General features: G+C 45.8%; 1 protein-coding gene across 1 annotated transcript; it reads right to left on the minus strand.

The window, feature by feature from the left end:
• Nucleotides 1-2714: 2714 nt before the first annotated feature.
• C9H3orf80 (chromosome 9 C3orf80 homolog) lies at nucleotides 2715-3311 on the minus strand. Its single transcript, XM_077825798.1, has one exon. The coding sequence runs from the start codon at nucleotides 3309-3311 to the stop codon at nucleotides 2715-2717; it is 597 nt and encodes a 198-aa protein (XP_077681924.1).
• Between the last annotated feature and the right edge of the window lie 8395 nt (nucleotides 3312-11706).

Consider the following 11706-nt stretch of genomic DNA (forward strand, 5'->3'; position numbering starts at 1 on the left):
GATCTTATTGTTAATTACAGTATTTTGGGACATCTTCCTTTACTTAGCATTGTCAAACAGGAGTGAAGAAATTATTAAAAGCTGTTTTTAGTGAACATTTGAAAGAGAAATGCAATTTGAAATATAAGTATTCAAAATAGGTTCCTATCCTATCCAGAAAGCCTTTCTTGCATTTGTGCTCAGTTTAAATGTAAAATAAGGCAACATATGGCAAGTTTCTAGACAGCTAGTTCTGCATCTTTGTAGAGCTGACTCTGCAAGCCCCTGATCCTGTGAGAGAATTACGGGTAGCAGTTTCCTGTTCAGAAGTGACAGAAGCTTCTTTCCAGACATTAGTAATAATACCTGCTTCTTAAAGAGCATTTTTCATCAATAGCTGTGAGAACGCTTTACAAAAGAGGCCAGTATCATTATCCTCATTTTACAGATGGGGAAACCGAGGCATGGAAAGACATAGTGACTTGCCCAAGGTCACCCAGATGGCCAGAGGACAGTGCCAGGAATAGATACCAGAATTCCTGAGGAATTTCTCTATGTGCTAGGCCACACAGCTTCCCTCATTAATATATGTACAGTATATACAATACATATATTCACATTTATGTGGATAATATACATATATATGATGGAGATCGTTGCATTGCTGCTGTTCCTTTGTTTTATACACTGTTATTCTGTCGATGACATAACTCATGAGTTCATAAAAGCTGAGCAGTTTTTTCAGAGTATTCTTTTCCAGCATATTTCAACTTATTTTGCTTCACAACTTTTTTCTAAAGCAATTTGTCTTGAAACAAATGGCAGAAAAATGTGTTATACAGTGCCTAACCTTTCATGGAATTTATCTTCACTCATGAGGGGATGCTTCATTTATGGAGTTATTCCTCCTTTCTCTGCTCATGGGGATAAATGTCATAAATAACATTACATCTGGTATAGATCTCAATACATCATCTTCCTGCTCATTTGAAAGATGCTCCACAGAAGGATATAATTTATACTCTATGTACATGGGGCTTTGGTTTTCTTGTCTTTCCTTTTTTTTTTTTTAATATGATGACTACATCATTAGCTAGGGACTGAGCCACAAGTCCACACAGAAGTCTAATCCAGCTCTAATTGGAGCCCAAAGGACTTTTACCACTGACCTAAATGAGAGCAGGATAGGGCTCAAGGTCTTAATGACGCCAAAAAAAGAGTTTGTGGATAACATATAGAGGTGAGCTATTTTGTAATATGTTCTGAAGGGCATTTTTCAATTACACAGTGTGTGTGTGACTCTGTGTGACTGCTGCAGGATGAAGAATGAATGGCCCAGTCCAGCAGATGCATATTGATGCTGGAAAGGTTCGGATCTAGTGCTACAGCCAGAACCCAGTATTTTCCTCAACAGGTGAAATTGACATGTTATCAAAACACTAGTGACTTTAGAAACTTTGTTTTCACTGTCTTACATTCCATCTTATTTGATTATGTTCTCTTTCATTTTGCTATAAGCCTATTCTGTCCTTCCCAAAGGATCAAACAGAAAGAAGAACGGTGAAAACTGAGATCCAGCACACACACAATCCCTTTCCTGTATTAAAGGGAAGGAGAATTATGCTGACTGCTCAACTTAATTTTTTGTTGACAAATGCAAGAAAGAAGTGACCAGCAGCAGTAGGTGAGGCCCAGTAAATCCTTAACTAACAGGAAGTGCGCTTTCCATTGGAATTATTGCTTAATTATAAACTCTACAAATAAAAGGAAAAATGGAGAAAGTAATTACCTTTCATGGGGTTGGAGTGGAAGTGCACCTTATCAGGGATAGGGTGTTCTGATTACAATACTGAGCTTTTCCTTGCAGAGACAGACCCCTACAGTAACCAAATGGACTTAGTTTTCACTGCTGAGTAAGGTTTATAATTATAATGACATGGAACAGGCACCAGGCAGGGATCATGTCTTTCTAGGTGGGATACCCTGTCAGAGGGCTGCTTTGTTCTAGTTCTTATACACTGTACAGTCATCCCAAGCTTCTGAACAGAAATAATATTTCTCCATGCTCCCTGTTTTTACCCTCTAGCTCTACGCCTACTCTCTCCTGGGCGCAGAGTGACTGGGATCTTGCAGGATTTACAAAGCTGACCCAACGTGTTAAAAAGCTCCCCTCTCCCTTGGCCCCCCAGCCCTGGAGCACAAACACTGAGTGTGTCGCAGAGTAAATCACATTTGATCCCTTTCGGGTTTTAATCTGCCCGAGGAAGGGAGCAACGAACACATTATTCGTGTGAGAAACCAAACCCAATGTTTAGAGTGTCAGGTGTGTCTAATTTAACGCCTAATCCCCAGTAAACGGGACGGATGCTCTAGTAACCAGGCACTTACGATATATCAGTTACGAATAAAGGACAGGAAGGCTAGGGTGGGGCAGAGGGGGCTGCGGCTGCTGCACCTTGCTTCCTTGAGCGAACCGAGCCCCTGTAAGAAGTTCAGGCGGTGGTGGGGCAAAGTCTCCGCTCCTGCCCCGCGCCCAGCAGCAGCCGGGCCGTCTGGCTTGCCAGGGGAAAGGAAAGGTGCAAAGCGGCTGCTTGCAGAAGAGACTGGAAGTCCTTGTGGCGATGCTGCAGTGGGTGTCCGTGCATCGGAGCAGCACTGGGCTAGTCCCTCCCCTCTGGGCACCTTGGACTCCCTCTGTCCCCCCGCGGGGACCCGCAGCTCTCGGGGTCGGGGGCTCAGCTGCGGGGGCCTCTGCCGCCCGCCCTCTCTGGCTCCCCGCTGGCGGCCGTGGCCAGGCTGGACACGGGCAGGACGATCTCCTTGGGGCTCTGCTGCTGCAGCCGCATGGACTCCTCGTAGGTGGGTAAATACTTCACCTCTTCGTAGCTGGGCAGCTGCAGGAAGAGCGGGGAGCCCACCTGCAGCGGCGGCGGCTCCTGGTCGCCCGGGTAGCGGCTGCCGCTGTCCAGCAGGGAGTCCTGCGAGGTGGCCGCCGTCGCGTTGAGCAGGGAGGCGGGGGAGTCCTGGCGCTGCGGCCGGTGGTACCGGCGGGGGCTGGGGCAGATGATGCGCTGCAGAAAGTAGCCGATGGCGAAGAGCACCAGCAGGATGAGCAGCCCCGAGAGCTTCCGCACGAACCAGCCCACGTTGTCCAGGAAGGTGTGGAAGGGCAGCTTGCAACACTTGATCTCCGTGTGGGTGACATTGCCGTAGTCACAGCAGCTCTCCCGCTCGCCGCAGGTCAGCTCCCCGCAGCTCCAGGTGCCCTGGCAGGGCTGCCAGAGCAGAGCAGCCCCCAGCACCAGCAGCCCCTCGGAGAGACACTGCAACATCCTCCCCGCCCCCGGCTCTCACCCCTGCCCCGCAGGAGCCCCCGGCTCGCTCGCTCACTTGGGGGGCCACCGGCCGCCTCCCATCGCCGGGGCCGGGTCGCAGCTGGCCACGGAGCCCACCAGCCGTGGCGCCGTGGACCTCTCCCCGGGGCCCAGCCCGGGCTGCTGCCGCTGCGGGTGCCGGAGCGGTGTGCGCGCCCCGCTGCCCGGGAGCAGAGCTGGCATGGTGCGCCGCGGAGTCCCGGCAGCCGCTGCAGGGGCAGGAAGGGTTAACGGAGCCGGTCGGTTTGCATGTTCACTTTGCAGCGCTTTAATCTTTATTAATCTGTCTGTCGTCCCGTTCCTCTGTCAAACAGACAGCGCCTGCTTCCTAGGTTTCTTGGCTTAAGTGATTGGATTTCCCCGTGACCGTTATTTAAATTTACTTGCTGCTGGGATTCACTTACCATATTTCTGGTCTTATTTCTGATTAAAAATTGATGGTAACCATTTAGCTGATGTTAATGGGCTTAATGCAGCTCCCCTTCCATTAGGGAGTTTGGAGGCCGTGATTTACTGGCTGTGTTCCTGCACAGGCCAGCCAGGCTGGTGTCTTCTTTGGGGGGAAAATAAATACCAGGGTCACCGCGTCTTTCTAGACCACAAGAGAAGCATATGGTCTAGGCAACTATTCCTCTGCCATCCCTCAGGTTTCCCAGTCCAGGTCTATCCGAGGGGGTTTCACATAGGCAATAACCTGGAATAACAGAGCCTCTGCAGGCAGAAATCAATTCACTTTGCCAGGAACATGTCAGATCGCAGACATTTCTGTAACAGTCAATTGTAATAGGCACAAGAGTCTGCTGGTGCCAAAAGAGCAAATAGACAGCAAGGCTGTCAAGGGCGAGAACTCAAATTCAAACACAGGACCCAGAGAGAACATGGTAAATTAGCATCAAAGGGAGACTGATGTTGGTATCAAGATGAGTTGGTGTTTCCAGTTGAGCAGTAGGGCAGGGTGATCAGTGGTGCTGAGAGCCAGTAGCTTGAGGTCAGCTAAAGGAGTGGATCTTCAGCATCTCTGACAAGTGATGACCCCGCTCCCTGTGGACTTGTCTACAGTGGCAAACTACAGGGTGTTAGAACACGATTTAACGAAGACAATAGTAAATGTGCCTTCGTGCTCAACAGAGACCAGGACATGTGGGGGCTTAACATTGTGTCACCTGGTTGTTAGCCTGAGGGTGGATCAGGACCAGCCACCAAATGTTATCCTTGTCTGTCCTGTCTGCTGTGTTAATTAATATGTGTGTGTGACAGAGGTAATGGCTTTGAGGACCATATTGTATCAAGTTTATGTATCACTGTGGGCTAGAGACTGTGTATGCAATTTCAGGGTGGTTGGGGGGAGGGGTTACCACAACTCCAGGCACCAGAAATAGTGGGCTCCAGGTGAATCACTGAGGTTGTGAACACTGGCAAAGAGGTCCCACCCCTCTGGGGAAGCTTGCATATACTGTTTCAAACTTGGTTTTCAGAAAGCAACAGATGCAGAAAGGCTTTTGGCATAAAAAGCTTCATTTAAATTGGCTCGGGGCTTTTTCCTGACCCTGCAAACAGACTGGATCTTCTGTCCAAGGGCCTTGCAGAAGGGTTGGAAAGATTTTTGCCCTGCTAGGTCCCATAAGACTGATGGTTGACCTCTGCAAAATTTTTAGTGTGGTTTATAGGAACTTATCTTGTTTTTATGTTTTCTCTGTAATGTATTTACCTTAAGAATAAATCTGCCTGCTTAGAAAGAGGTGTGTTGTAACTTGCAGCTACTGACAACACACTGTTCATAGCCCTTGGAGAGAAAAAGTAAAGCAGAGGCCCTGGCCTTTAGGCAGACTGGCTTGCTGGGGATACTGCACTGTAAGGCAGGGAGCTGAGCAGCCTTGAAACCCCAGGCATGAGGGAGAGAGACCTGGGTTTCCATCTAAGGGAGGCTGGGAATTGGAAGCTACAGTGCACACACCAGTGCTTAAAATGTGTGTGTACGGGGCAGATTTGCAAGGGGTCACAGCCCTGGAAATTTTTTTTTAAAACAAGCTAGGTCATTGAGGGGCACTCTTTAAGCACTGCTTTGCCAAAGTCACTGGTTTCAGATTACAATAGCCCCCCCTCCCCCGCCCCTTTCTTTTCAGACCACTTTAAGACTAGGGCACATACTGCACTCAAGCAGCTCCAGGACCTGGGCTTATTTAGAGAGTTGCCCTTGGAAATATCTTCACAATGTTGGCAGCTAAGCTCTGGTCACTGCCCTCTCCTGCTGACTGGTGTGAGCTGAGCATTGCCACCAATACACCTGAAATGGGGGGGGGGGGAAAAAAAGGAAAGCCCTGCCCCCATGCACTGCGCAGAGTTATGGCAGGGTGGTGCTCTGAGGAGGAAATAAAGCCCATTTTGACACAGCAGCAGCAGCAGCCTGTCCCAGGACAGCGAGTGGCACTGCTCTTGCTTTTCCTTGCACTTCTGTTTATGAAAAAAAAGCTCAGGCCAAAGTGCTGCACCGCTTCTGACTAAGGGCCTGCTCTTGCTCCCAAGGACATCAGTGGCAAACCTGTAACTGGGGAAGGGGCAGGCCCTAGGCTGTTCCAAGCTGAAGTCAAAGAAAAATATTCTCAACTTCGTCCCAGTGGAGGGGTGGGAGGAGCCCAGACGTGGTGGAGTTGAGAGGAGGTAACAGTGTGTGTTCGCCGACAGAGCAAAGACATTTAAAATGCGTGTTTTACTGACGTTTTAAAAAACATTTTGGAGCTAAGGCCCTTTCCTTAAATCACAAAAAACCCGACAATCCCTAATCGTGCCCACCCCAAGACATATTCATGTTGTACATATGTAACAGTGTCTTTTACATTCTGAGTGAGATTTTGAGCTGTAAAACTTCTGCAGCTCTCCCTGAAAGTGCCACGCTATTCATCTTCTTTGTTCTTTAGGCATGTCTTTTCCTTAGCCCTGATCCTGAACTCCTTCTTCAGGCAGAACGCCCACTGAAGTCCATGAAAATGTTGCCTGAATAATAAGGAGTTCAGGATTGGGTCCTAAATGTGATGGCATGGCTACTATCTGCAAGATACCGGCTTCCAGCATCCTGCTGGAGGAGTCTGAGTATGGATGTGCATAGATGAAAGGGTTGAAAGTGGGGAGGAGCACTGAGTAAACTTCAAGATAAACTTCTGAAGTTTGACTAATATGGGGTCCCTTTGCAAACATATAAACAGGAATAAGGATAGTACCTCATGCTCTAGCACAGAAATAAAATGAGCTTCCTTTAAAAGTATTGCCTGATACGTAATCCTGATGGCTATGGTTCTACCGGCTAATCCTTCTCTTGCTGAAGCCTGTGGGGGCTGTTTGAGTTTACTTTAACGAGTGCAGGGTTTTGGCCGCAATTCCAGAAAACATCCCAGTTCAGTGAAGGAATTAAGCATGTGCTTATCTTTAAGTCAAGGTCAATGGGATTTAAGCATGTGTTTAAAGTTAAGCACATGCTAAATGTTTTGCTGAATAGTGATGGACTTAAGTGGGTGCTTAGGTACTTTCCTGAAGGTATGATCGCTTCAGACCTTTCTCTGGTGTGTTATTGTGATACATTTGGCTTCCCTTCCCTGCTGTTACTTTTTAAATTTTAGGCACTTTGGACTTCCCATACTTAGAGGCCTGAGCAGATACAAAAGTTGTTTCCACATCCAATCCGCAAACACAGTCCGCGGATATAAATTGGATATAAAGTGGATATCTGCAGATTTGCAGGGCTTTCCCCATACTAACAGACTCACAGTGTAGTGTTGTCTGGGCCAGTGTCCGATCTCTGAGAGTGGCTGATACTAGCCCCCTAGAGCAAATAAAATAAAAAATCCATAATGCACTTTTCCAGTTGTTTAGTAGGATACTGTAGGTGGAGGTGGGAAGATTTATTTCTTCCTCATCCCAGTTGAGGGTCAGTTTAAGCCCTGGATCATGAAAATTGAAAATCCTTGTTATGTTTCTTTTAGCAACTGCAATTGTAGATGTTGTGAAGGAGATGACACTGCTCTGTAATAATTTGTGAATACTGTACATGACCGTGTTAGTGGGATAGTTACTGTACGGCTATCTTGGGTTATTGCAATGTTTATTGTAGGCATATATTGGTTTAGTTTAATAGTAGTGCTGTGGAGAAGCCAGCAGGAAGCCAACACTATGGCTGCAGGTGAGCAATCTCCTAATAGCAAATTGGGTCTCATTAAGAAACAATGCTTGAACTATTAAGTTGTGAGGGTGCCAGGCTGAGATACCAGACTTGTTTTGTCTCACTGGAGGCCCATAAATCAAACAGACTGTAAACAGTAAAAAAAAGACTGGGGGCGGGGGCATTTCTCAGGGAGCTGTTCAGTGGGAAACAAACTTCCTCTGAAACAGACCCTGCTTGCACACTGGAAGTGTTCAGGCCATCCCAAGCTTCCAGAGAGAGGGAAGCCTTTAGGTAAGACAGATATGGGTGCAGTATGTTTATTGTTTTAAAATTCTTTCCCTCTGATGTTATGCTGTGTTCCTACTCCTAAGATTAAACAATACGGGGCTTCAGGAAGGCTGTTTGGGGTCACTGTGTTCACCATGAAGAACCACAGAGGGAAGAACTACAGATGGTGAACCCAGTTAGGTCTGCTGGCTGAGCACAGTTGAATCACAGGCTGCGGAGCCCAGGACGTGGTTTAAGAGTGGGAGAATCATTGGTTTCCACTCCAGAAAAGGTAAGAGCACAAGGGGCGGGATGCACTCAGAGAGATCAACAGTGCAAATAGCCCTGTAACCATGATGGATGCTATCTTTATTCATAAGCATCTAAGTCTAAAAAAAAATCCTTGCTAAACTATTAGTCTGAATGTCATCTGGTGGCAGACCAAATAATGAACTTTCCTCTTGTCTAGTTTAAATTGTGTTTGTTTGTTTTTAAATATCTCCTCATGTTCTTTCATGGCCTGCTAGGTCCTATTGACCAAAGGCAACAGGATCTTGTCCTTCCTTCCAAATCAAATCATCCTAACCTTCCTAATGTGGCCTTGTGGTGGGGTGTACAAAGCCTACCCAGACAGGAATGGGTTAAGGAGTTGCTGTGGGTATGTTAGGTCTGTCAGGATGGGAGGATGAGTTCAGAAGGGAAGACACCCAGCTCAGTAGGAGGTAGCTCGGGGAGGAAGATTGACTTCTAGTCCCGTCAGCTCCTGTGGCAAGAGGCCTGAATCATCTCCCTTGCCTACAGACTGTCTGGGCACCCTAAGGCAGGCAGGACTATAAGCAACCTCCTGAAGACACTTTCTGGTGGTTAACCACAGGATACTGACCCAGAATGAGGCTTACCCAAGGCCCCCTGAAGCAAGAGGGGCCGATGACTCATTTAGGACTGGTCAGTTGTTCGTTTTTTATATCTTTTTTTTGTTTCCTTGGAATCCTGGGAGGGGCAATCTCCAGAGGAGCTCAGCAGCAGTGCTGAGTTTCCATCCCTGCATCAGTGATTCTGATGGCCCCAAGCTGGATGACCAGCGCCTGAGTGAGTGCATAACCCTGTCACAGCCCCAAGGATGCTGCAGAGGGACTAGGTCCTTGACAGTCCTTATATAGAAGCTCCAACCTCCCCATATCTCTGATAATTTTTGATGTTGATCTTAGCTAATACGGTTCCATTAACCCTTATTTTGCTAGCTTGAGTAGACATTGCTGCAAGTGACATGTTAAAGCTGGTAAAGGTACAGCAGTTCTCATAGTATTTTCAAGGAAATGGAGTATTGCAGTCCATGTTTGTAATGATGGCTGTTGAAAGATAGATGCTTTCCAGGCAGTCTATACTTTACAACTCCTTATCTTATTTTACGGAAGTCCTAAATACAACCAGCAATGTAAACTATGCATGTGTTACAGGGAATTTAGGAACTGTAGGCAACTTCTTTGCCCTTTGGGGGGTAACTTCTTCCTTTGCTGCGAGGGGATATTGAGCCCCTTCCACTAGGGAAGAGGTGCTAGACATCTGCACACAACTTGAAGAGATTCCAGGATTATATCCATCTCCTATTACTATGCCAATAATGTGATATTTCTCTCTGGAGTGCATCAGTATAACAGATGCATATTCTAGCTAGCTTGAAGTTATAGGAATCATCTCTATGAGTCTCTCTTCGATAGCTTTGGTGTGATGCCAAAAGAATTATATATATATAGCTATGGGCTGCATACCAGACATATGGGGCCAAATTCATCCCAGATGTAACTCAATAGAAATCACTAGTTACACCAGAGCCGCCATTTGCGCATCAAATTAATTTCAACTCTTTGCAGAATCAGATATTGACTGGTGTGATCTGATGCCCCAAAGATTATCTGTGATGAGGAGTAATCAAAAAACCTATGCTGACGATGTAATAGGACGATTGGTACTTTTAAACTGAATGGTGGGTTTTGTACCTATTGTTCAGCTTTTCTGAAAACAAGTGAGACAAAACAGTTTGATCCTAGGCTTGCCTCTGCAAATTGAAACCCGTCCCTGTGATTTACAGTGTTGAGCCTACATGGAGCCCCACAGAAAGAAATTTGGCTCTACAGCAGGCACAGCAGTTTTGTCCTGCATTATAAACTGCAGGACTGGAACCTACTCCATTGCTTTATTTGGATCCAGCAATAAAAGCTGATCCTTCTCTGTGTTGTTTACTGATTGGTATCAGCCTAATTGCAAAATTCCTGAGGCAACTGACTCAGTAAAATGTAGGCTCTTCTGGTGATGGGAACATTTACCAATATGAAACATGGCAAAAAGTTACCAAGACTGTTCAGTTTGGCTCCCCCTTTTTTTAATTATGTCAAATTTGTTACACAAACAACTAAACAACTGATGTTACTGTCATTTATACTCTACTGGTTTCCTTTGTTTGTCCTGGTTACTTGTACTCTGCTGGTTACTTTCTTTGTCCAGGTTACTGATTTCACTGTAGATTTTCTGTAACTGATACTCCTGTTTTCATCTCTGTGTTTAAATGATCATATGTCAGTCATTTCTGTTTAGCTTCCTGAAGCTCTTAGGAACAAAAATGGTAAGAAAAGAGTCTCCACAGCAATACTTCATGGTTCAGTATGTCTATCAAATATAAATGGGAAGCTCATTCCTGGCAAGAAATGATGGGAAGAGATGAAAAACGTTGCCTGGTCTGACTGAGCTAATCATTGCGGTGTATCTGTTCATGTGCTGCGGACGTAGCTGTGTGTTCTCCTTCACAGCCGCCGGCTCTCTGAATGGTGTTTCTTTAACATTATTTGAAGAGTATTTGTTGCTGCTGAAAGGTATTAGATCAAGAACTCTGTAGAATAATGTGCTTGCTTCACAAACCAGAAACGGCATAGAGTTAGATCAAGCCCGGGCCTCCGTGTTAGAACAGAATGGCAGCTCTGATAGATGTTTGCTCACTAGGAACCAGATTAAGACCACCAACTCAGTTCGCATAGACCATCGAACTGCCTTCAGGTGGCAATGACTTTTGCCCACAACTGACTGAGGCCAGGTTTGAGCTGCTAAGCGAAAGCTGGAAGGCTCTCTCCCCTGTTTAAGAAACCCCTGAGCCTGCCAATCCCAATGAACAGAAGTATTTTTGTTGTGGGTCTGAATATCATACCTGGCTGATTACTCTGTTCCTGTTTAATTTTATTGAGTTGAGTTAGCAGCCTGTATCTCACACGCTGATACTTGTGCCTTGAGTTTCATTCATGCAGTTCCTTCTTCATCAACACAGTCTAGCAGTTTGGAATCCCAGTGACGACTGAGGTATGTCCCACCTGTCTGCATTTGGAATGTTTGAGTGAATGATTAACGCTGGGCGTAACTATGTTGTCTTCATTATCACTAACATTTTATTAATTGATAAACTAATGCCATTGAAACCTACCACGTTAGCCATTGTAGGATTTGCCAGATTCCTTTAGTGGAGCCTCGATTCTTCTTGGCATCCCGTTGTCAGGTATGGATTGTCGATCATTGGCATTGAAATTAATGCATACAGCAGGTTACTGTTTCTAATTTTTAACTTGTACGTTCAATATGGGGAGGACAGACAGGGAAGGATTTTGTCCACATTTATATGGGTCTTTCACATGTGTATACATAGTCAACTCCATCTTAGCCATATCTGTACAGTACTGGTGAAAATTAATTTCTTCCCTGAATAATGTGTACGGTGTGCACGATGACTCAGTGTATATAAAAAGCCTTGGCAAAAACATCATTACATCCATGCTGACATTTATCAGTTAACGTTTGTATTTAATTCTGGCTCAGACTCCTTTGAACTAAGTCAAATAATTAATGCTGGAAAATATTACGGAACCCATCCATTTAAAGTTAGAAGTCTCAAGG

Source organism: Eretmochelys imbricata, chromosome 9, assembly GCF_965152235.1.
Source record: "Eretmochelys imbricata isolate rEreImb1 chromosome 9, rEreImb1.hap1, whole genome shotgun sequence".
NCBI classification, from domain to species: domain Eukaryota; kingdom Metazoa; phylum Chordata; order Testudines; family Cheloniidae; genus Eretmochelys; species Eretmochelys imbricata.

What these genes read in the sequence shown, in the direction of transcription:
- C9H3orf80 (XM_077825798.1), bottom strand. Translation starts at nt 3,311, where the DNA reads ATGTTGCAGTGTCTCTCCGAGGGGCTGCTGGTGCTGGGGGCTGCTCTG.